Source organism: Capsicum annuum, chromosome 8 (genome assembly GCF_002878395.1).
Source record: "Capsicum annuum cultivar UCD-10X-F1 chromosome 8, UCD10Xv1.1, whole genome shotgun sequence".
Lineage (NCBI taxonomy): Eukaryota > Viridiplantae > Streptophyta > Magnoliopsida > Solanales > Solanaceae > Capsicum > Capsicum annuum.
Genome location: NC_061118.1, coordinates 113,329,671 through 113,349,628, shown reverse-complemented (window position 1 = coordinate 113,349,628; position 19,958 = coordinate 113,329,671). Strand labels below are relative to the sequence as shown.

General features: G+C 38.1%; 1 protein-coding gene across 3 annotated transcripts in view; it reads right to left on the bottom strand.

Annotated features, from left to right (window-relative positions):
* Nucleotides 1-1,027: 1,027 nt before the first annotated feature.
* LOC107839069 (helicase and polymerase-containing protein TEBICHI) overlaps nucleotides 1,028-19,958 on the bottom strand; it is a 44,678-nt gene continuing 25,747 nt past the window's right edge. Inside the window, exons 15-29 of one of the 3 annotated variants that reach the window (XM_047395800.1) lie at nucleotides 18,769-18,987; nucleotides 18,576-18,693; nucleotides 16,858-17,996; nucleotides 16,355-16,552; nucleotides 15,025-15,284; nucleotides 13,097-13,286; nucleotides 12,891-13,001; nucleotides 12,449-12,801; nucleotides 4,281-4,389; nucleotides 4,032-4,169; nucleotides 3,271-3,367; nucleotides 2,878-3,094; nucleotides 2,715-2,781; nucleotides 1,593-2,632; nucleotides 1,028-1,486 (exon numbers count right to left, since the gene is read on the bottom strand). In XM_047395800.1, coding sequence (XP_047251756.1) covers nucleotides 2,958-3,094; nucleotides 3,271-3,367; nucleotides 4,032-4,169; nucleotides 4,281-4,389; nucleotides 12,449-12,801; nucleotides 12,891-13,001; nucleotides 13,097-13,286; nucleotides 15,025-15,284; nucleotides 16,355-16,552; nucleotides 16,858-17,996; nucleotides 18,576-18,693; nucleotides 18,769-18,987 — 3,069 coding nt within the window. In that variant the 3' untranslated portion in view covers nucleotides 1,028-1,486; nucleotides 1,593-2,632; nucleotides 2,715-2,781; nucleotides 2,878-2,957. Of the gene's footprint in view, nucleotides 2,633-2,714; nucleotides 2,782-2,877; nucleotides 3,095-3,270; nucleotides 3,368-4,031; nucleotides 4,170-4,280; nucleotides 4,390-12,448; nucleotides 12,802-12,890; nucleotides 13,002-13,096; nucleotides 13,287-15,024; nucleotides 15,285-16,354; nucleotides 16,553-16,857; nucleotides 17,997-18,575; nucleotides 18,694-18,768; nucleotides 18,988-19,958 lie in introns of all 3 variants that reach the window. The other 2 variants (XM_047395799.1, XM_016682418.2) reach the window with 2 other exon arrangements.

Here is a 19,958-nt window from a genome sequence, read left to right as displayed (position 1 = left end):
TATGTTTTATAGTTTGGATTTGGAACCTCTGATAAATTTTGTAAATAATTCGATTTTTAATGTTTGTATTCTTATGGTGGTTGGTTGATTGTATATTAAATGATTGGTGGACTGTATTGTAAATAATTTGATTTGATTTTTAATGTTTGTAAATTATTGGTGGATTGTGTAAATAATTTGATTTTTAATATTTGTATTTTGGAAATTTTCAATATTTTTTTGTTTAAATTATCAAAAAAATTGACCACAAGTGATCGATTTTTCTGAATTTTTTTTACAAAAAACCGACCACATTTATTTTAAAATTAATTAATTAATTTAATGAAAACCCACCATATGTGGTCAGTTTTTATAAAATTAATTAATTAATTTTAAAAGAAAACCGACCTCTTGTGTCGATTTTTTTTAATTTAATTAATTATTTTTTTTTTTAAAAAAGACCACTTGTGGTCAGTTTATTTTGATTTTTTTTTTCTATTTTAATAAATAATAATGAATTATATATATATATATATATATATTTGGTAGTGTGGTCGGAAATTGAGCAAAACCGATCACTTATGGTCGGTTTTCCTTTTATTTCTGATGGAACAAAAGTTAATGCAGTATCAGTCTGCCATGAGGATACTGCATCCATAAATCCTAAGGCATTGGTTTTTCAGTTGCTCAATATTATGCCCGGAGATAAGCATATTTGCCATTTTATTATGGATGATCAAATTGCGCTGTTTCCTTCACAAAACGCAGTTCTTAAAATGGCTGAAGACTAACATGGAGAAAGATGAATCATAACCTGCTCCTTTGATGTAATAGCTGCAATGATTTGTGTAATAATGTATTATCCTGATGTAAATACCGTTTATCGCAATGTTTTGTGTAATAATGCATGCCCTGATGCAAGTACTAGTTAAGTGTGTGTTAATCATGAACGATGTAAATATGGTTGGTTGAATGTATGTTGTTATGGAGATCATGACTTCTTGTTTTCCATATCATTCAACAAGAAAAAAAATTAATGGATCAGTTGTCTCAATTTGGGTTTACAACACAAGCAGCCGAACACTGCATAAAGTACCACTGCTATCCACTGGGATTTTTTTTTTTTTAAATTACATCCACTGGGATTTATTATGAAGTAATTGCCACATGGAAACTGGTTAAGGAAATGTTCTACGTAAACTCATCTTGCTTTATTTTTCTATTTCCTTAAATAAATATAGCTCAAAAACCATGTTAATAAGGGAAGATCCTGGATCTAAGCCAACATTGTTTTCTATTTCTATTAGTTCAATGGTTTCAAGACAACCTTGAACTCTTATTTCTGTGTGTTCTTCCACCTATCTCTGCTAGGTACAAAAACATCAATAGTCTGCCTAAAGCAAAAGTAGACTTCAATTAATCTGGATTCCACTTGCCATCAAACTCCTCTAATTGTCTCCGTCGAGCACCAAGCAGATTCAAAGTGCCAGAGTTTTTATCCATGCACCTTTACAATACAAACACCATCTGGATTCCACTTGCCATCAAACTCCTCTAATTGTCTCCGTCGAGCACCAAGCAGATTCAAAGTGCCAGAGTTTTTATCCATGCACCTTTACAATACAAACACCAACCTAGAGAAATGCAAGTCAAAATTGAATTTTCCGTAGTTATCTCGCATCACAGTAACTTACCTATGAGGTCTTCCAAGCAATGAAAACAGCCTTTCTGGGCGGGGTCTATATTTCAAAATTTGACTGCCAAGAAAGTAGCTTACACTGTGGCATGCCTTCAGAACCCAACCCCCTGAGATTGATCTATCTCTACCCTCTGTTACCGATGTGACAGCATGTGGATCTTCCAGGTCCCAGGCTGTTCCTCCATAAGAGAGACAAAAATACAGCAATTAACTTTCTCAAACACCATTAACCAATTCCACAAACATTAGATGTCAGGGAATATAGAGCAGAAAATGCACCAGTAGACATTCAATACCCTCGCACGACAATCCATAAAACCCCAAAATGTTCTAGGAGATCCGCCTCGAGCCCTCAACTAAGCTTTGAAGGCTTATAGCCAATGGAGAAGTCATTATCCTATGCTCATTGTTTCCCTCTAAATTTTATTTTTCCCTTATTTATTGGGTTTTTGGGGACCAATAAACCCCATTGAAACCATTCATGGCAAAACTAAAGAGCATGAGTCAAGCCACAAGGCTCCAGTAGGATTTGAAACTTAAGCATCAAGAATTAAGCACCTAGAAGTCTTCCACCACTTGGACCAACTCTTTTGATCTCATGATAGGTATTGCTCTGCCATTAATTGACACTTCAATATCCAGCATCCGCTTTCTCTGAGATCTACATGAGTGAGGTAAAATTCTTAACCATTAATTTAGCACATTCCCTCTCTAAGATGCTCCGTCGGCTTACAACGTGGTGAAGCAGCATGCTCGGGAGACGATCAGGAAAAAGCCTCGACATCTAATGCTCTTAAAAGTACTGAATATGGCCTTGGTTCTGAGCACCCTCATCACAATATTGGTTACTTCATGTCATAGTTCGAAAGTAATTACCAGAGCACCAACAAGTGCAGATTTTTCCAATTAAGAGAGAAGCCCCTTCCTCTGTCCTTTCCACTTCCTTCAAGTAACCTGATCCATCAATCAGATATTGCTTGTAACAAAGAGCACATTATAACCTTGGCAAGCAGCTAATGCACATGAAGTTACATACCGCTGCATGCCATGTGAACATCATTGCTTAGTCTGTCAGATAGACTGTCTTCTTGTTTGAGGGGAAACTGCTTCACCGAAATAAAGATAATAGTCAGAATTAAAATGCCACCAAGATAGCAGAGTGTATTAACAATATTGAAACCAGAGCATCTTTAGGCTACCTGGAAATAACCACTGTTCATACTGTTTGAACAGCATGAAACAACTGATAGTTTTAAACTATACGAACAGATGTCCACACTTAGACAAACCTATTCATTCTCTTGCCTGGAAAGGCTCCAACGATCCCCACGTGCTCCCAATCTTCAGTTTCACATGCAGTGGAACTGGCAGACAAACCCATATGAACTAATCTAAGCACAAACTCGAATATCAATTCTACAAGAGGAAAGAAAGTGCAATAAAGAACATAAGATCATTTAGTCCATTTTAACTAAAGTTGAGTCAATCAGAGGATCTTCCACAGCATCCCCCCAAGACAAACCTCAGATAAACTAGGACTTAAAATCCAGTCAGCCATTTATTTAGTGATTTAGTCTGCTATGATCCCTTACCAAGAAGAGAAACAGCGTTTTCCATGCTCATCTGCAACAACAATCCAGCATCCTTTGCAACAGAAGGATCAGCCTCAAGTACTAATTCATCGTGAACCTTAGCAATGTCCGAAGCAAGTGATCAATTTTTAACCAAAACAAACTCAAATACAAATGTAAGCTAATAGCTTCCGGAGCTAAGAGGGAGATGAGATATAGACATTTCTTGTCTTCCTACTAGAGATTAAAAGCACTTCCATAACTAGAAATACATGAAATGTCTGATAGAATCATCCGAACAGTATAAATCAACCACTATATGCTTTCTTACCAAACTAAACCATATTTCAGTTCATAGAAAACACATAAAAAGAGTTCATAACAATATTTAAAATTGTTCTCCTGTCGCATTATTGTGATACATTTGACAAGCACACAACTTTACCAATAAACTAGAACTGTATCAGTGTAATAGAAGAATCATTTAGTTGAAACGATCAAATAAGTATTATCATGTTTAATTCCAATTTGAATTTTTGAGATTGTAGTACAGCTCATGCAAGTGTGTAGAACATTCTGGGACATCCCAAAATGAACCGCAACATAATTTGTTACTGTAAAAAGAATGTGGACTGCTTTATCCCTTTTATTCTTTAGAGATAAACAAGCGCTTTCTGAGAGTATCAGAAATGGAGGTGTGAATTTGTCAGTGTCATAATTGAAAACATATGAAGAACCAAGTGAAAGATTTTCTGTTCATGAGGAGAATACTCGAAAACTACCTGTAAAATGATCCGACAACGTCCTTTAAGCACATGAAACTTTTCATCAGCCGTAGGATGGGACGGAGACTTCTCAAAATGATCAAGCGCATGGTGGATGTTTATCATTGCAATCTTGATAATGTCTGCAGCTGAACCCTAATTTCCACCATAGATACAATGAAGGCTATGATTAATGGGGAACTAGAGAAACCAATTGATTGAGGAAGGGAAGAATGAGGGCAGGAGAGGAAAAGAAAGCAAAACTACCTGGCAGATAGAATTCACAGCCTGCCTCTGAGCTTTAGACTTTTCATTACTGTTTCCAAATTTTATTTTTGCCAAGAAACGCTTTCGTCCCTTGAGGGTCTCTACATAACTGCATCAAAAAAGCAAGGAGGGAAACGATTCAAGAAAAAATACCAGTACAAAAGGTTGTACATGCAACAGAATATAATAATGCACCGACTAAAAAATATGAGTAACTTGGAAAGAACGAAAATCAAGCTATTAAAAGAAAGGCACAGTTGCAAAGCCAGTTGCAAAGCCATTCATTTTCAGTTTTAAGCAGATAAACGTGGCCATCAATGAGGTGTGCAACATATGAGGCCGATCAACCACCTGCAATTTCATATAAAACAACACATGTATGAAATGGTAGACATGTTCTTCTATTTCCAGCCTGAACTAAAAAAACTCACGTCAACATCTATCAACGAATGAATAGTAACATTACTCGTAGGTGTAATGACTCGAGTGCATGTTGTACGACCAGAAGGATATAAGGGAAAAAGGCAATGGGAAGATTTAAGAGATTAAAGAAAAGATATATAATAAGAGAGAAGATAGAGAAAGAGGGTGAGAGAACGAAATAGAGAGAGAGAGAGTAACAATGACTTAGTACAAAATCTAAAAGATGAATACATTAATCCATAAGAAGATTCCTAGCATGAGAAGATCCCCCAGATGACGTATAGGAATCAGATAGTTCGGCAAGCATTTGTCATCCAAAAGATAAGAAGTTTTCAGTAAGTGCACAGGAGAAGGAACCAAAAAATGAAACTTATGATTCACTACGTGCAACACTGCCAATAAAGTGACCCTGAATGTGAGTCCCAGCAAGAAATTTATAAGAAACACATATGTGCATGAACTAGGACGGAACCAGGGTTTGTGTGATTGCTGGGGCAGGCATAAGGCAAAATATGGATGATGTTGCTACCACTAACTAGATCTATACAGGCTTAACATGATAAAAGGAGAAGGAAGAGTAGTAGACATAAACCAGAGTGCCTTCTCGGATAAAAATTAAAACATCAAACAAAAATGACTTGATTTTAGGAGGTGTTAGAATCTTTTGAATATCTATCGCATATATGTAAATATAGCAAGTAGCTTGATTTACTTTGATTGTAATTATATATTGATTAGGTATTGATTTGTATTGATTAGGTTTTAATTTGTACTGATTCCTTTCCTTTTTTTAGAACATGTAAACTTTTATTTAAACCCAATGGCTTGAGGGAATAATCAAGCGGATGTTTTCTTCTTATTTCTCCTTCAATTCATATGGTATCAGAACCTAGTTAACGTCAGCAACATTGGCAGAGAAATTTTAAACTCTTTTTTTTTCTCGGTCTATTTTTCTTGATTGTCCGAAAAGATCTCAATTTTCAAAGGTGTTGTGATCAAACCAACAACACCACGAGACTCGGACCACCGGCACAGCATAACCCAGTAAGCTTCACCATCACCAGCCAGCCCATGCGCTTTCACGCATCGATCGGAGCTTCCAGATTCTGCCCAAAAGCGACTATTTTCTGTTTTCCATACTCCGGCAAATGTTTGCTTCCATCTTCCTGCAAATTGTAGAATTTCCAGATTCCGACGAGATCAAATTTTTTTCGGCGACTGTTTCTGTTTTTCATATTTGACAACTGTTTGCTTCCTGTAAAATGCAGAATTTTCAGATTCTGTAACATTACATTATGTCCCTCAGTTCATCTATTTTTAGTTCTAAATATGTGGTTTCAAGTAACCTCAACCACTCAATCACCACCAAACCCTTGATAGGTAGTGCAGACTACTCATCTTGGTCTTCCTCCGTTCAGCTATGGTACAAGGGACAAGGAGTTCAGAACCACTTGATTAAACAGCCTAAGGATGTTGATGAAAAAGAAAAGGGCGAATGGGAGAAGATTGATGCTCAATTGTGTAGTCTATTACGAAAATCTATTAATTCGAAGTTGATGTCGTTGTTCCGACTATTCCAAACCTGCTTCTTGATTTGGGAAAAGGCTTGTGGGCTCTACTCAAATGACATCTCTCATTTTAATAATGTTATTTCTAGGTTGACTAATCTTAAAAAGCAGGATTCGGATATGTCTACCTATCCTGGACAGGTTCAGGCGGTTATGGAATAGTTTACTGAGTTGATGTCCACTAAGTGTTGAAAAACAATTGGAGCAACGTATGAAGATGTTTTAAGTCAAATTTTGGTTAGCCCCACTGTTCTCGCTATGGATGACCTATTCGCTTGATTGTGGCGGCTGGCTAGCCGACCTATGTCGTCTAGTCATCTGGTGATACCTATAGAGTTTTCTACGATATGGAGGTCACTCTGGGAAACCTTGGCTAAGTTGTGGCTATTGTAACAAATTGGGTCATACCGTGATGTGTGCCACTCTATCCATGGTAAACCAAAGAATGCTCATGTTGCTCCAACTGAACCAAGTGGTAATCCAACAAATCAACTTTTGTGTTTATTTGAAGTAGAATACAATGACTTTCTTCAAAATTAGTTGAGTACGCAGACATCTCCATCAATAGCTTCATTGCTTAGACTAGTAATCTTGTTGCTTGTATCTTATAGTCCACCACATTTTCGATAACAAATTTGTATTAACTAATATCATTTACTCTCGATCCGTTCCCACTGTAATGTTAGCTAATGCTTATCAGACTAGGCCAATTGGAGTTGGTCAAGCCAATCCCTTACTTTCCTAGACTCTGAATAATGTTCTTTTTGTCCTTAATTGTTCCTATAACCTTCTATCAATCAGTCGTTTGGCTAAGTCCTTAAATTGTTTCGTTTCATTTTTCAGAGACTTCTTTGTTATATAGGACCTCAGTATGAGAAGGATGATAGGCAAAGGGTGTGAGTTTGATGGGCTTTATTACCTTAATTGCCACAGGTCCACTACAGTTAGTTCGGTGTCTGACTCTCTAGATTTAATCCATAGACGATTGGGACATCCTAGTTTGTCTAAACTTCATAAGATGGTACCTAGTTTGTCCAGACTATCTAAGTTAGATTGTGAGTTGTGTCAACTGGGAAAGCAAACTCGAGCTACTTTTCCACGTTGTCCTAATAATCGTGTAGAGTCTCTTTTTCATTTAGTTCATTTAGACGGCAAAGATGCCCGAGGCTTGGAGGTGGAGCACCATGATACCTCTCTATAAGAATAAGGGGGACATCCAGAGTTGCAACAACTATAGGGGGATTAAGTTATTGAGTCACTCTATGAAGATCTGGGAGAGAGTGGTCGAGGTGAGGCTGAGACGGATAGTGTCTATTTCAGAAAACCAGTTTGGATTTATGCCTGGCCGCTCGACGACGGAGGCAATTCACCTGGTACGGAGGTTGGTGGAACAGTATAGGGAGAGGAAGAAGGACCTGCACATGGTGTTTATCGACCTGGAGAAGGTCTACGACAAAGTCCCCAGGGAGGTGCTTTGGAGATGCTTGGAGGTGAGGGGAGTACCGCTGGCATATATCAGAGCAATCAAGGATATGTATGATGGAGCGAAAACTAAGGTGAGGACGGCGGGAGGAGACTCAGAACATTTCACGGTCTGGACAGGGTTGCATCAGGGATCTACTCTTAGTCCCTTTTTGTTTGCAGTGGTGATGGATGTGTTGACGCGGCGTATTCAAGGGGAGGTGCCGTGGTGTATGCTTTTTGCAGACGATGTAGTTCTGATAGATGAGACTCGAGGGGGTGTGAGTGACAAATTAGAGGTGTGGAGGCAAACCCTTGAGTCTAAAGGGTTCAGGGTGAGCAGAAGCAAGACAGAGTATGTGGAATGCAAGTTTAATGACGTGAGGCGGGAGAATGAGGTAGTAGTGAAGCTGGAATCACAGGAGGTAGGTAAGAGGGAGAGTTTCAAGTATCTCGGGTCCGTGATCCAGAGTAACGGTGAGATTGACGAGGATGCCTCGCACCGTATTGGGGCGGGATGGATGAAGTGGAAGCTCGCGTCGGGGGTGCTGTGTGATAAGAAGGTGCCGCCTAAGCTTAAAGGCAAATTCTACAGGGCGGTAGTCCGTCCGGCCATGTTGTATGGAGCGGAGTGTTGGCCAGTGAAGAACTCCCACATCCAAAAGATGAGGGTGGCAGAAATGCGGATGTTGCGCTGGATGTGTGGGCTGACTAGAGGGGATAAAGTTCGGAATGAGAACATCCTGGAGAAGGTTGGTGTGACACCAGTGGAGTGCAAGATGCGGGAAGCCCGATTGAGATGGTTTGGACACGTGAAGAGAAGGGGCATGGATGCCCCGGTCCGTAGGTGTGAGAGGCTAGCGTTGGATGGTTTTAAACGGGGTAGGGGTAGGCCGAAGAAGTACTGGGGTGAGGTGATTAGGCGAGACATGGAGCAGTTACAGCTCACCGAGGACATGACCCTAGATAGGAAGGTCTGGAGGATGCGAATCAGGGCAGAGGACTAGGGCCAGCCTGAGTCGCTAGTGTAGGGAACTACGTGGTGGGGGTTTATTCCTGTTAGGAGTCCGTGTCCCATGTTTTATTATGAATCTGTGTGTTTTCCTTTGTTTTAGATTACTTATGGGTGCCGTATTTATGTTATGTAATCTTGTAACCTTGTGCTGTGCTTTACTATGTGTTTTTGTGGTACCGCGTGTCTTGAGCCGGGGGTCTATCGGAAACAGCCTTTCTACTTCTTCAGAGGTAGAGGTATGGACTGCGTACATCCTACCCCCCAGACCCCACCAGGTGGGAATACACTGGGTTTGTTGTTGTTGTTGAGATGTTTGGGTCCTAGTAGGGTTAGTCCTATGTTGAGTTTTAAGTATTTTTCTACTTTCGTTAATGATTGCTCAATGTGTACTTGGATTTTCTTAATGAAAGATCATTCTGCATTATTTTCCATATTTCAAACTTTTTGTGCAGAAATACAAAATCACAAAATCAGTTTGGTGTTTCAATTCACACTTTTTGTAATGATAATGCAAGCGAACAATTATTCTCTCAATTTCGACAATTTATGTCTTCCCATTGCATTCTTCATCAGACATCTTGTCCTTACATTACTCAACAAAATGGGGCAGTGGAAAGAAGAAATAGGCATATTGTTGAAACCGCACACACCTTTCTTATACAAGCAAACGTTCCATTGCGTTTTTGGGGAATGCAGTTTCTCACCTCTTCTTATCTGATTAACCGTATGCCTTTCCCTGCTATTCAAAATCAAGTTCCACGTTCTATTTTGTTTCCAAGTCAACCTTGTTTTCTCTTCCACCACATGTCATTGGGAGCACATGCTTTGTCCATATCCTAGGAAACGACAAATTGGCTCCTCATACTTTTAAATGTGTCTTTCTCGGTTATTTAAGGATACAAAAGGAATATCGATGCTTCTCACCTCACCTACAGCGATACCTTATGTCCGCTGATGCTACTTTCTTTGAAGGTCAACCTTACTTTACATTATTTCCTATTGAACAATTAGGCATTTATGAGGCTCTACCATTTCCATCTTTTAGGCATCCTACCATAGTTTATCATTTCACATCACCATCTATAGCTATATCTTCCACCGCTGCACCTCCGTCTCTATTGACTTATCATTGTCATTCACGTCCACACGATTCACGCTTGCCACAGTATCCTTGCTTGTTGAAGACTTGTCTACACAATGTTCTTCAATCACCACTCAAAATGGTAATCTCTCTACTCGTAACCCTCATTCTAGCAATACCCGTTTGAGCTATTATCGTTTGTCACCGACCTATTCTATTTATGTAACCCTCATCCTATCTCCTAAGACTACAGGAGAAACTCTTTCTCATCCAGGCTGGCAACAAGCTATAGTTAAGGAGATGTCTGTCTTACGCTCTAGTGGTACTTGGGAGCTTGATTCTTTACCTCCAGTTAAGTCTACAATTGGTTGTCGTTGGATATATACAGTGAAAATTGGCCTCGATGGAGAGATTGATCACCTGAAGGCTCGACTAGTGGCCAAGGGTTATACACAAATATTGGGTCTTGACTATGGTGATACCTTCTCTCCTGTGGCTAAGATTGCCTCAGTTCATCTCTTTTTATCCATGGTTCTTATTCACCATTGGCCTATCTACAGTTGGATATTAAAAATGTCTCTCTTCATGGAGATCTCAAAGATGAGGTATATATGGAGAAACAACTTGACTTTATTAAGATCTCGAAGATGAGGTACCTGTGGAGCAACCACCTAGCTTTATTGCTCATGGGGAGTCTAGTAACATGGTGTGCAGACTACAACGAGCACTCTATAACCTGAAGCAGTCTCCTCGAGCATAGTTTGGGAAGTTTAGCATGGTTATTCAGGAGTTTGGCATGGTACAAAATAAAGCTAATCATTTTGTATTTTATTATCACTTTGCTTCAGGTTTGTGCATATATTTGGTGGTGTAGATTGATGACATAGTTATCACAGGTAATGATGATGAGAGAATTGCCAAATTGAAACATAACCTTTTCCCATACTTTCGAACTAAGATCTTGGTTGATTGAAGTACTTCTTGGGCATTTAGGTTGCTCAATCCAAATCACGAATTGTTATATCACAGAGGAAGTATGCACTTGATATTCTTGAGGAGAAAAGGACAACAAATTGTAGGCCTGTTGATTCTCCAATGGATTCAAATATTAAGCTCATATTAGAACAAGGGGAGCCTTTTAGCAATCCTGGAAAATATAGAAGGTTGGTAGGAAAGTTGAATTATCTGATCGTGACTCAACTCGGCACTACCTTCCCAGTTAGTGTTGTAAGTTTATTCTTGAATTTTCCTTGTGAAAGTCACTGGAATGTAGTTACTCATATTCTTCAATATATAAAATTTGCTTCAAGGAAAGGACTACTTTACGAAGACCGAGGACATGAGAAAATTGTTGGATATTCAGATGCAGATTATGCAGGGTCACCCTCTGACAGATGATCCACTGCTGGATAATGTGTTCTAGTTAGGGGAAATTTGATGTCCTAGAAAAGTAAGAAATAAAATGCGGTTACCGAATCTAGTGCAGAAGAAGAATATCGAGCTATGACAGTGGCAATATGTGAACTCATTTGGATCAAGCAACTATTGAAGGAGTTGAAATTTTGAAAGTCAATTCTTGAATTCTCCTTATGAAAGTCACTGGAATGCACTTATTCGTATTCTTCAATATATAAAATCAAGAGATATAAAATCTGCTCCAGGGAAAGGACTATTTTACAAAGACCAAGGACATGAGAAAATTGTTGTATATTCAGATGCAGTTTATGCACGGTCACCCACTGACAGATGATCCACTTCTGGATAGTGTGTTCTAGTTAGGTGAAATTTGGTGTCTTGGAAAAGTAAGAAACAAAATGTGGTTACTAGATCTAGTGTAGAAGCAAAATGTCGGGCTATGGCAGTGGCAACATGTGAACTCATATGGATCAAGCAACTATTGAAGGAGTTGAAATTTTGAGATACTAAGGAAATGAAACTTGAGTGCAATAATGAAGCTACACTCCACATTGCATCGAATCCAGTGTTTCACGAGAGGAAAAAACATATAGATAATTGTCATTTTATCAGAGAAAAGTAACTCTTAGGAGACATCGTCACAAGGTTCGTGCAGTCAAGTGATCAACTAGCAGACATATTTACCAAGTCCCTAGCCGGTCCCAAAACGAGTTATTTGTGTAACAATCTTGGTACATATAATTTGTATGCAAAAGTTTGAGGGGGAGTGTTATAATCTTATAAATATTTTATAGCATATATCACAATATAGCAAGTAGCTTGATTTACTCTCATTATAATTAGGTATTAATTAGGTATTGATTTGTATCAGTTAGGTTTTAATTTGTACTGATTTCCTTTCCTTTTTTAGGACATGTAAACTTAGCTATTTAAACCCAATAGCTTGACGGAATAATCAAGCTAAGTTTTTCTCTTATTTCTCTTCCAATTCATAGGAGGATCAAATTGGTTTCAAGCACTTCAACCAAATATTCTTTTATCTGCATATATTATCATAACAAAATGGACGAAATGGCGACCTCGGGATTAACTGCATTTTGTATGGTTCAGATCTTTTTACTTACTTTTGAAGGGCATATAAACATTCATTTGCAAAATAATTATTGAAAAATGGTGAAACTAACTTTTACCGAATTGATCTCACCCTTTCTCACGGCAGGATGTAACTGCTTCCTGTAGCCAGGAAGCAACACCAGGAAAAGATCTTTTAAAGCTTTCGATTCTTTCAGCAGCTTCATCTGAACTACAATCAATTTGTTCTGCAAGGCTCTTAGCTCCCATTCCATAAAGAATGCCGTAAATCAACCTTTTAGTTTGATCTCGCTCCTCCTGACTCACAATGGACTCTGTTTTACCTATCCATTTTGCAGCAATCATAGTGAAGACATCACCTTGGGGTTCACTAAGCAACTTGATCAACGAGGAATCTTTAGAGAAATGGGCCATCAATCTCAGTTCTATCTGGGAATAATCTGCTGTTAACAGTAACCAATTCTCCTGCAATAGAGCAAATAAAATATTTAACTGAAACCATCAGAAAAGATAATTTCCCAATTAGAAGTAACTTGAGATCACCCAAGAGATACCTGAGTAGATACAAAAAAATCACGAGCATTGATCTTATAATTGTTGACATCTAGCGTACAAAGGTCTTTATCCTCGTTATTCATTTTGAAGTCAATCATATGTTCAACACACTAGATAAACAAAGTAAAACAAATTAACCAACATAGGTTATATTATCTTAGAGGATGATACACTAACAATAAATGATAATAAAATAAAAGGAAACCTGAAGGTTAGGTTCCTCCATTGACAGTCGCCCTGTTGCTGTTGATGTCTGGAGCCAATGACCATGTAGTGTGTACCTTTGTGTCCTCATAGATAGTCTAGCAAGTGAACAAATGGACCCCAATGTACAATTCAAGAGTTTTGCTAGTGTACGGTGCTCTTTAATTATAGGAACTATCGGGTGCTCATTCCTGAAAAAAGGGGGGAAAACTTCAATCCAGAGATATAAAAGGTCAAAACAGAAACAGTAAATGAAAATTACATAGATGTGCAATACTTACTGCATATCCTACAGTATGGCTAAATATGATCGCCAAAAAGTAGGAATTACCAGAGAATAGAACTTGACCCACCATAGTGTTTTGAGCTTTTTGTTTATACCATATCAACAATCAGAAAGACACCATGGAATTCAGAAGAGCAATGAATATGCATACCCATTAATGATCAAAACGAACAAGCAAATGGAAAATTGATGCTCTAGAAACCAAGAAAACTTAACTACATGATGGATTAGTTTAAAAGGCCACCAGCTTTAGCTTTATAGCTGGAGGAGATGGTACTTCTCACTAACTACCAGACATCAGAAGTACAACGTCACATATTGCTCAAATAAACAAATATTGATCCTGAACCCGAACTGTTAAGAACTTAGGGGTCTGCCATATGAATTGTCAATATATACTCCAACATTCAAAACTTTCTTTTAAAACAAAATTAGGGTTCTCTAACTAGAGGTTCTCCAAATAGACAACTGAAATACCAATCTCTAACAAACTAAAGAAACTCCTATCGAACACTAGGCCTAATGTAAGAAAATCAACAAACTTAATGAAGGTCTGAATCCGAATGCTTAGATTTCAGCCCATTAAGAGTGTTTGGGAAAAAAAGAAGAAGCTCTTACTAGGTCTGTAAATATCTGAGTCGGTCAGATCTGAGGAAGAGTCTTAACATCATTCGGAACAATGACGACATACCAGTGTAATCCCACGAGTGGGGAGGATAGAGTGTACACAAACCCTACTCTACTTTGGAAGGTAGAGACGTTTTCGATAAACCCTCGGCTCAAGGAAAAGCACTTCAAAGCAGATCAAAAAAGAAATGATGAAGTGGAGAACTATGGCAAAATACTATAGAGAGCATGACAAAGCAGTCTGAGAAAAGGAACAGTAACTACAACAAATACTACGATAATCGAAATACAAGAAACAACACACTAACAGAAATCGAAGGACAAGAAACAACAAGAGTGATACTACGACTGAATACGATGTAACCAAAAGCGAGACAATGCTTAACTATCTACTATTACAAATCTTCTACCCTAATAGGTGTCCTCCATAACCTGCTATCTAAGGCCATGTCCTCGGCAAGTTGAAACTGTGTCATGTCCTGTCTAATCACCGTTCTTCAATACTTCTTTGGCCTACCTCTACCTCTTTAACACCATTCAGACTCTTTTAAAACACTAATTTATTCCCCAAAAAGCTCGCACGTCATTTTGTTCTATGTACCATGCTCTCTCTCTCTTTCTCCAAGCGGCAATTCAAAATTTTTCTTCTTGAACTGGTAAGATTTCAGAACTCTTTAGAAGCACTTTATTTATTAATCTGTTTATCCACAATATTCTTGGTATAACTGTTTACTTCTCAAGAACTCTGAAATTTTGTTGCATAAATTTTTTGATTCACTAAAGTGAGAGAACTATATAAAAACCTAATGTTGATTTAGGTGGTGCCTACGAAACCTTCAAAGATTGGTTTGAAACCCTATGAACTCTCTGAAAAGTCTCACAAAGATGCCTACTAAGACAATGACCCTAGATAACTGCATAAAAAACATAGTCATGCAGTAGGAAAAAGTCAGTTCCGCGGCAAGAACATATATCCCTTCAATAGGGATCATATTAACAGAAAAATCTTTCAGTACCTCAGCAAATCCAAGCAATGCTTATCAGTACTAGGGTGCTGTTTTCCTTTTTTACATCCTTCTGGAATAGGAAGCTGTAGATGCCCATAGAGTACATTCGCAATTTCTGCTGCTGTGTGCAATGAGAAAGTCATGCCAACCAACTTGTAAGCTTCCTTTTCCAGAATCTTCAGCTTCCTTCCCAGAATTTGTCGTGCCTTTAGGCATCCTTCCATGTCAACACCTATTCCGCAGAGTTCCATGTCTGCAAGAATATTGACCTACAAGATAAACACATAATATCCATTACTCTCAACTTTGAGAATGACACCTTTTACAAGTAATATAAACTTCCTTGAGGAGGATATTGAAATCATTGTTCTTCAAACAGGAATGAAGGGATTGTAGTCCTTTCTAGTATAAAAGCTTGAAATATTTAGAAAAATGAAGCAGTTCTATTTTGCTTGAGAACCAAACAGGTACAGTGGCATCTATATTATACAAAGGAGGAGATGAAGGTGAAAGCATTCTTAATAGTGAGAAAGGATTTCTTCTAGACAAAGATACTTCAGCTCATTGCATATATACTCTATTTAAAATTATGAAAGTGAAAAAAATAATTTTTCTATAGATTGTTGAATACTTGAATCGATTAGACAGTGAATAATAGATGCCATGCCTCAATGGATGCTTTTTTAGTTCTTCATGTGGAAAGAGGGGAAGGACAATTAAAGAAAGCATATTTCTTGATACAACACCCTATAAGGTACAAAGATACCCGTATTTCTTTCCTTTTTCCAACTGACATGTACTTGGCCTATAAATTAAGGCTCATGCCAGCTTGTTTTGCCTTGCATAAAGAAAGAGAACAAAAATAATAGAACACATTGCCTATGTCAATTTTCTTCTAAAGATGATTTATTGGATAAGAAAATTAGAATTCATCACACATGATCCAGTTTGATGTCTTCTGCAGGGCAAGCATTAAAATATTTGGAAAGGATCAACTTCTCTATGGACAATAATTTATTTATAGAAAAAAATTTGAATTCCTCTATAGCAACCGGAAGAAAGTTGCAAAAACTAGGGGTCAGTCCCCTTTTCCAGAATGTAGCACAGTAACAAATTAAATTGTTACAGGTTTGACCAGTTACTAGGTTTGATAGCTTTGATGCCCCCACAGAAACAACAGCAGAAAAGGCTTGCACTTTCCTTATTTTACATTATTTAATCCCAACCCATCACAAGTTGGATTGAAAGATGATCCACATTCGCAATGAAATTTTTTTAGAAGAGATTAAAATATTGTATCGTAACACTAGAAATGGATCACATGCAAATATCCTTTTACCAATGGCATTTCAATTGCTCCAAGTGCCTCAACAAGTCCTTCAGAAATGACTAGTTTCCATAGAACAGAACACAAGGCTCGTGTTTGTGCTACTCGACGACAACAACCATTATGAGCAACTTGTCGCATCTGATTCTTCCATCTACCATTTCGATTAGCAGCAGCAGCAGCATCAGCGGATAACCTTTTCTTTACTTCCTGCAGGAACATGGCGATGTTAGAGGAAAAGTTTAGACACTAATACACTTATAATCATCAACTGTTCAATGGACCACTCCCAGTCAAAATAGTATCAACAGATACTGAAACATATAAGATGATGATCCATCACTGGATGTTCCAGAACAACAAAGGCAAGATTATCTAGTTCACTGATAACTTAGCGACAGTATTTCATAGACCTTACGAAGGGAAAGAAAAGCAGCACTCTGTATAATAGCAATAACCTCCATGCGAACAAATGTAATATGCTCAAGCTGATTATTACAAGACACTAGAGTTACCTTTTCTATACTAGGGTTAGAACCTTTCTCCTCATCAGGCCAAAGCACCCAAGCTACTATACACAAGTCAATTGCATCTTGAACGAGAACAGGAGATAACAGATAGCAATTGTTGTCAATAAGATCCACTTCTAGAGATTTGAGCAAAAGACTCAACCCACCAAATCTCTGAATTGAAACAGTAGGATGCTTGAGTACCTGAATCTGACCTTTTAAGTTCCATGTAAACTTCTTTATATCTTTTTTCCTCATTATGGTACTAATTCTATTCCACCGGTGCATTGCTATCTCCCACTGAAGATTTGGTGGTAGAACATTCCCAATATCACCACCGGTAACGGGCAGTGATTGGCTATTCCTTCTGCTGTTGGACCAAAATAAGTCCCTCGGAAGATTTACATAATATACGGGAGAATCTTCCCAACAAATGGCTATGCCATATATTTCAAATGGGGCAATGCTGTTCAGTGAAGACTTTTTGCTAAAATGGACATCAAAGTAGAACTCCCCAGCAGTTTCCCAGAGATCCAGGAAAGAATCAAATCCACCAGCAACAGCATTAGCATTCATAGGACCCTTCTCTGATGTTTCTTTGACTCTTCCATTACATATCTCAGCTCCTTCACAGTGTTGTTTCCCAGCAAGATTATGATTGGTACACGTACCACCTCTTTCGATGCTCTTAATTTTTAAAGTTGGATAAGGGGAAGTCTTTGCATTATCAATTTGATGAGCAGTTTCATTAACTTCGCCATTAAGGCCATTAGATCCTTCTACATCAAATGTCTCTTTGTCAACCACTGTTTTCCTTTTTGCATTTTCTGCTCCTGCATCAGGAATAGTGATATTGACCTCCTTACTTCTTTCTAAGGACGTGGAGAAGACTTGCTTTGCGTTCTCCAGGCTAACAAAGCTACTAGTTGACCCTTCTGCAGAGGAGGTACTAGCTTCTTTGTGAGCAGCATGTCCAGCAGCAGTAGATATGACAGGCTGCGCAAGCATTGGAACATCAAGTCCAAGCGACCTGAAAGCTGAGAATGCAGCAAGCCTTGCTTCCTCAGCTTTATCAAGAACAATCTTGCGTGCACCATTTTTTATCTTTTTTGCAACCCCTACTTGGATCCTCCGCTGTGCAGAACCTTCCATAGTGCATAAAACAATTTTCCCAATTAACAAACATAATAATCATTTAATATGGTTACCCATGAATTCATCTTAAACACCACTGGAGAACTGATGAGCACAAATGAAAATGTGAAGAAATATTAGCAGAAGGAATAAGGGGATAGCAGAAATATGCATTTCACCAGAAGTACAATATATTGAACTGTGGTTTCTTTCTTAAACAGAAAGTGGAGACTATAGTGTTGCATCAAATGAATAAGAGCACATAGTCCAGCGTACTATGAGGAAACAGAAACGGTAGAAGGAAGAACCGAAGAAGCATATTCAAGTAACACGAATGATGGTGACATTATATTTTTCAATTTCTGTTGCTTGTTATGATAGGCAGTAAACATTGCAGAACCATATGAAAGTGAGTCATAAGCATCATAATTACTATTTCCACATTGCTTCTCAAATGTAGGGATGTCAAAAGAAGATAGACCACTGCATGGATAAACAAAAAAATTAATGGTCTCCGTCCAGCAGATGAAGCATTCTCATAAGGGTAAGTAACAGGCTGTCAATGTGGTCCCAAATTATCATACGCTCACCTTGGTCAACCCATGATGAAGATTCAAAAAGTACTTTGACAATATCAGGAACTGATGCTTCAGCAATTGCTTCAGGTGTTCGAAAACCAGCTTTATATAGTGCTCGAGCTCGGGAACCCTGGTGACTTCTCATTAGTTTCAAAGATCTTGACCAAAATAAATAGAAACATAAAGGGAAGACAAACTTAGTTACCTTAACATATGGAATGGTGGTAAGCTCTACAATCTCTGCCCTCACTCCAAATGAGACACGATTTTGGAATTTCGATACTAAGCCTTCAAGGTCATGCCAACCAAGCCTCTCACAAAAAACAGAAACCATCGAGGCAAACCTTCCAGCATTTTCTTGTAAGGCCTGAACCATACCCCTTGCGACCTTAAATGCATCACAAACCTCAACAACCGGCACTTCCTTCATACAATAACAAGACATTTGGATTAGGAAGACTATGACAAGACTACATCTCAAGCATAGAGGAGCAAGAGATGACTCAGTGGAAGACAAGCATCGCAATAGCACTCGAGTGTAGATACAAAAAGTTGATAAGATTCATTTGAACCCGATCACATAAAAAGAGGAGATATATACATAAAAAGAAATAATACATCAACAATTAGTAAAGAATGAAGTGTTGAAGGAGAAAAAAGATGCAAATCATCGAGTTCAGTACATGTAGGTGCAATAAGTAGGAGAACAGGAAGATATATTGAAGACTAGAAGATTTGAGGAATACAAGGCACATCAATTTATAGGTGTTAAACACAAGACACATTGTACCACCCCTATCCCCAGCATAGTTTAATTATTATCAAAGTACTGTATGGAACCCCCCAAAATGGATAATTTAAGTAATGTGAGAACAATACTTATCTTTTTAGTTTCTCACAAAGAAAATTGTATTATGTCTATAAGACAAAACAGCACAACACATGTGGCCTGAAGATAGTAAGGCGACAATAAGAATTTAATATCATATGTTGTCGGATATTTTACCTTCTCACACAAGTTCCAAGAAAGACTGAGGTATAAAAAGAAATTTATTAATTCAAAAGGTATCTATTATTCAAATGTAAAATAATGAATGCAATTTGGTATTCTTGTATTCAACCCTTTCTAGAATTTTGATCCAATAAATTCAATTTTCATTGGTCGGAACTATGTCATTGATTCTGGGTCATTCTTCCTCGACGTGTTTTGGATCAGTTGAGAATCAATGGTTGTTTAATGGGTGGGTCGGGTAGGCATGAGTTATGAGCTGGATGATCATCTAACTAAACAACTTCGAAGTGAACTTTCACTGTCCAAGTGTTGTTCCTCTCTGAGAGCATGCTCTGGAGCCTCAACCATAGGACGGTCTCTATCACTCTCCTGGCCAAAGACAA